This window comes from Chiloscyllium punctatum, chromosome 5 (assembly GCF_047496795.1).
Source record: "Chiloscyllium punctatum isolate Juve2018m chromosome 5, sChiPun1.3, whole genome shotgun sequence".
NCBI lineage: Eukaryota > Metazoa > Chordata > Chondrichthyes > Orectolobiformes > Hemiscylliidae > Chiloscyllium > Chiloscyllium punctatum.
Genome location: NC_092743.1, coordinates 139,808,949 through 139,814,551, shown reverse-complemented (window position 1 = coordinate 139,814,551; position 5,603 = coordinate 139,808,949). Strand labels below are relative to the sequence as shown.

Below are 5,603 nucleotides of genomic sequence, written 5' to 3'. Positions count from 1 at the left end.
GTGGGGGGGGAGGGTTGAGTGTGTGTGTGGGGGGGGAGGAGGGAGTGTGTGTGGGCGGGAGGGGGGAGTGGGTGTATGTGGGGGAGTGGGTGTGTGTGGGGGAGGGGGGAGTGTATGTGGGGTCGGGGGGAGCGCATGTGGGGGACGGGGAATTGTGTGGGTTAGCGGTGTGTGCGTGGAGGGAGGGGTGTGTATGTGGGAGGAGGGTTGTGTGTATGTGAGGGGGGAGGGGGTGGGGTGGGGAGTGTGGGGGGGAGGGCGTGTGGGAGGAAGTGTGCGTGGGGGAGGTGTGTGGGGGAGAGGATGTGGGGGGAATGGGTGTAGGGGAGGAGGGGTGTGGGAGAAGAGTGTGTGTGGGGGAGGAGGGGGTTGGGGGTGGGAGGGGGTGTTCGGGGAGAGGGGGTATTGGGGGGGAGTGGGTGGTGGGAGGAGGAGTTGTTGGGGGAAGTGGGTGTGGGGGAAGGGGGTGTTGGGAGCAGGGGGTGTTGGGGGGAGGGTGGTGTGGGGGGAGGGGATTGTGGGAGAGGGGGGTGTTGGGGGGAGAGGGGTGTGGGGGGGAGAGGGGGGTGTGGGGGAGAGGGGGGTGTGGGGGAGAGGGGGTGTTGGGGGAAGGTGGGTGTGGGGAGAGGGGGTTTTGGGTGGAGTGGGTGAGAGGGTTGTGGGAGAGGTGTGGGGGGGGGAGGTTGGGGGGAGTGGGAGTGTGGGGGAGAGGGGGGTGTGGGGGAGAGTGGGGTGTGGTGGAGAATGGGGTGTCGGGGGGTGTGTGGGCGAGAGGAGAGGTGTGGGGGGAAGGGGGTGTGGGGGGAAGAGGGGGTGGGGAAGGGGAGGGGGGTGTGGGAGAGGGGAGGGGAGGGGTGTGGGGAAGGGGTTTTGGGGGGAAGGGGTTTGGAGGAGGGTGTGTTGGGGGGATGGGGATGTGGGGTGTGGGGGAGGAGGGCGGTTTTGGAGGGAGGGGGCTGTGCAGGGGGAGGGGGTGTGTCAGTGGGCGGGGATAAAGCTCCTGACCTGCTGCTGCTCCGGCCGTTGGGCGATCACGTGGCGCGCGCTCGGAGGAAGTGACGACACCGGCGGAAGTGAGGTCGGGTGAAGATGGCGGCGCTGGCGGCGGAGCAGCTGGTGGCCGAGGCCGAGCGCTCGGTCCGGGTGGAGCGTCCGGTGGAGTTGGAGCTGGACCTGGGCAGCCTGACGGCGCTGGACACGAACCCGCTGAAGGCGGGGGGCCAGCGGGAGGCCGAGGCCTGGCTGCGCTCCCTGGCCCGGGACAACACGCAGCTGCTGGTGAACGCCGTGTGGCAGCTGCCGAGCGAGAGGCTCCAGGAGGGGGTGGTGGCCTCGCTGCCCCCGCCCTCCACCCGCATCCCCCGGGAAAAGCCGGTACCCAAACCCCGGGCGCCCACCCGCTGGGAGCAGTTCGCCAAACTCAAGGGCATCCGGAAGAAGAAGAAGAGCGGCCTGGTGTGGGACGAGAGCCGGAAGGAGTGGCGCCGCCGCTGGGGTTACCAGAGAGCCAACGATGAGACCAAGGAGTGGGTCCTGGAAGTGCCCGACTCCGCCGACCCCAACGAGGACCAGTTCGCCAAACGGGTGGCCGCCAAGAAAGAGCGAGTGGCCAAGAACGAGCTGAACAGGCTGCGGAACATCGCCAGGGCCCAGAAGCACAAGGTGCCCGGCCTGGGGCTCGCCCCCACCCCGCAGCCCAGCAAAGCCGAGCTCGGCGAAGCCATCCGCGTGGCGAGGGCCTCCACCGCTTCGGTCGGCAAGTTTCAGCCAAGGCTCCCCAAGGAGCAGGAGCCGAGGAATGCCGGCCAGAGGAGGAAGTTCCAGCCCCTGATCGGAGACTTCTCGGCGGAGAGGCGGAGGCAGCTGGAGCTTCTCGACGTTATCTCCAGCAAGAAACCCAGGCTGGACACCACCAAGGCCGCCAACAGGCAACTTCGGGAAGACGATCAGGAGCAGGCGGCGAAACGGAAGAAAATGCGGCCAAAAGGCAGGAAGGGAGGGAACAGTCACAATCGCAATAATAAGGGGAAAGGTCAACATCGGAAAACGGGCATGAAACCGCATGGGAAGCGAAAATGAGCCCTACTGAACTGTTAAATACTGTACTCTTGTTTTAGAGAACGTTGTAATTTTGCGAGGGACATACCTTGTTTCTTTTTTAAGAATTTACGTTCTGACAGTTGTTTTTCATGAACTTAAAATAAAGTATTTTGTATTTCTTATGCATCTGAGTAACTATATATAAAAGTAGATGATTATACTTGACACAGCTTGAATTGTACCCATAGCCATTTGTTTGGTTTAAAGATTGTAATTGGAATTGCCTGTTACTGTAATCCTACATGCGGTTGACTGCTTCAAAAGGGATTCATTGGAATTATTGTAAGACACTGTGTTACAGTAATTAACAAAACCTGAAAGAACTGCAGCTTCTGTAATTTAGAAATAAAAACAAGTTACTCTAAAAGCTCAGCAGATCTGGCAGCATCCGTGCAGAGAAATCAAAGTTACATTTTGGGTCAGTTCTGAGGAAGGATTACCAGACCAGAGACATTAACTTTGAATTCTGTTCACAGATGCTGCCAGACATGCTGAGCTTTTCGGACAACCTCTGTTTTTGTCTTTGACACTAAACTTGTTAACTGATATTGAAATTGACAAATTTAATTTTGGTCACATATGTTTGACTTTACAAAAGTAAAGGCTCTGTATTTGAATGTACATATCATTCCTAACAAAGTAAATACATTTATAGTGCATATTGAAATGAATTGATAGCTAAACATAACCAGGTTTGGGTTCTGAATATTAACATTCAATAGTGTTAGGTTATTGTAGTAACTAGTTTCCAAATAGGTTCCATTCTTGAGTCTGCACATTGGTTTGTATATATGTCAGAACATATTGCAGAATAATATAAAATAGTTCTTCACAAGTAGAAGGAAGTGTTCATATGTCAAACTTTAAGTAAACCCTGTGTGGGATTGCATTTGTAAATCAGATGTTTATAGATAGAGGATCTCTCGTATTAGGTAAAGGAGGACGGGTAGCGCTGTTAACCAAGGCTGAGATCCATGCAGGAATAAGAGATTGTCTGATTTAGGGAATCAGGGCACAGACTCTCTGGGTGGAGATATTGAACAGGGGACAGAGTGACTAGTGGGGTTGGTCTGCAACCCACCATCCCCTAACAGTAGCCACAGTCTCAGACAAAACGTGAAGAGAAATATTGCAGTGAGGGGATGGCAATAACGTTAAGTAACTTTAGCTTATACTGAGGAAAACATCAGATTGGTAAGAGTAGCTTCGATGAGGAGTTCGTAAAAACTATCTTGAAAACATTGTAAAGCAATGTTTCTGAACCAGCAGGATATGTTCCACCTGTAGACTAGGTGGGACTCAGTTCCAAAAATAACTATTAAAAGTTCCAAAATTAAAAACAACTATTCAGATAAGAATTAAGATACTATTTATACATATACATGTGAACAACAGAATATGAACAATTTAACAACAAAGCTATTCAGAAACTGCTACCATTTTCTTCTGTATATCTTTATGAACAAGTCTTCTCTACAATGACAACTATGAGAACAGTCTTCAAAGTGAAACAGTTCTTTGCCTTTTCAACATTAAACTGCTCGTGTGACCCCTTGCCAAAAAGGAAGGGAGGCAAAAAGCAGATAACTATAGGCTGATTAGCTTAACAATTGTTGGAAACGTATTGGATTTGGTTATTGAGGTAATAGAATATTTGGAAAATTGTGATCCAATCAAGCAAAGTCAGCATGACTTCATGAAAGGGAAGTCGTGTCTGTCAAATATACTAGAGTTTTTTGAGGAAGTATTAACCAGAGTGGACTTCCAGAAGGCCTCCCACACCTCAAAAGGTTAAGTCGTAAGAGCCCCTGGTGTTGGAGGTCATATATTAACATTGATAGAGAATTGGATCATGGGCAGGAAACAGTGAGTGAGGTTAAGGGGTTCTGGTGACCTGTTAACAGTGGAATTCAACAAGGATCAGTGCTGGGACCACATCTTACAATATTGATTAACATATTGGAGGAAGGAAGTGAATGTACAGTAGCCAATTTTGCAGATGACTCTAAAACAGGTGGAAAGGCAGGCTATGAGAGGGATACAAAGTTTACAGAGAGATATTAAAATGTTAGGTATGTATGCAAAAGGTTGGCAAATAGAGTGAAAAATGTGAAGTTCATTTTGGAAGGGAGAACAATATTATTTAAACAGAAAAACTGCAAAAAGCTAGACACAAAGATTCTTGGGACTTGTGCATGAAACAGTAGGCTAGATACAGGCAGCAGGTAATCAGAAAGGCTAATGGAGTTTTGGCCCATATTTCAAGGGTTTAGAGTATAAGAGCACTGCAACTGGACAAGATGCTGATGAGATCGCATCTTTGAGTAGTTTTGGTGCCTGATTTAAGAAAAGATATTTCACTGGAGGCAATTGAGAGAAGGCTTAGTAGGATAATCCCAGGTTTGGAGGGATTGTCTTATGAGTGAAAGTTAAACAGGTTGAGACTACTCACGAGTTTAGAAGATTGAGGTGATCTTACTGAAATATGTAGGATTTTTAAGGGGCTTGACAGGGTAAATGCTGAGAGGATGTTTTCCCCTCATGGCAGAGTCTAAGACTAGAGGAAATAGTCTCAGAATAGGGAGACACCAATTTAAGAGTGAAATGAGGAAGAATTTCTTTTCTCAGAGGGTTGTGAGTCTTTGGAATTCCTTGCCACAGAGAACTGTCAGGGTAGAGACATTTTGTATATTTAAGCCTGAGATAGATGCTTATCAAGGGTTATGGGGCAAATGCAGAAAAGTGGACGTGAGGGACATCAGGTCAGCCATGATCCTATTGAATGGCGGAGCAGGTTTGAGGGGCTGAATAGCCGCATCCTGTTCCTATTTCTTATGGTCTTCTTAGCCAAGAATTGATGTGGAAGAGCTGGGGTGTATAAAGTTTTAAAAATCCCACAACACCAGGTTATAGTCCAACAGGTTTAATTGGATGCACAAGCTTTTGGAGCAGTACTCCTTCATCAGGTGGATCCTGCTCTACAACCACCTGATGAAGGAGCAGTGCTCCAAAAGCTTGTGCATCCAAATAAATCTGTTGGACTATAACCTGGTGTTGTGGGATTTCTAACATTAGCCAAGAATCGACATGCTTGCCTATGAGATGCAACCAGAGGTGTTATCATCTCATTTTGTTTGGTTTTTGCAATTTAGCAATAAAACATAGACAATTTTTAATACCCCTCAAAGATCTGGTGCAGCCAAGTGGAGTGGCTGAAACAAACCAAAACAGAAATTGCTTGGGAAACTCAGCAGGTCTGGCAATATCTTTCGAGAGAGGCGCAGTCCTGAGGAAGCGTGAGTGGACTCGAAAGGTTAACTGCACAGAGGCTGCCAGACCTGGTGAGTTTCTTGTTTGTTTCAGATGTCCACAGCTACTTTTTTTTTATCTTAAGTTGAGTGGGCTCCTGTTTTCGGATCCTGCGCTTTTGTTTTATTCTGTTCTTTTACTGGAATATCAACAAACATTGCTGAATTTAAAAACAGCGCTGCAACAGGACTGAA

At 49.2% G+C, this 5,603-nt stretch overlaps 1 protein-coding gene across 1 annotated transcript; it reads left to right on the top strand.

Annotated features, from left to right (window-relative positions):
• The first annotated feature begins 1,058 nt into the window (after positions 1-1,058).
• Positions 1,059-2,224, top strand: rrs1 (ribosome biogenesis regulator 1 homolog). Its single transcript, XM_072571514.1, has one exon. It carries the CDS (start codon positions 1,090-1,092, stop codon positions 2,077-2,079), a length of 990 nt encoding a protein of 329 aa, XP_072427615.1. The 5' UTR covers positions 1,059-1,089; the 3' UTR covers positions 2,080-2,224.
• Positions 2,225-5,603: the final 3,379 nt, after the last annotated feature.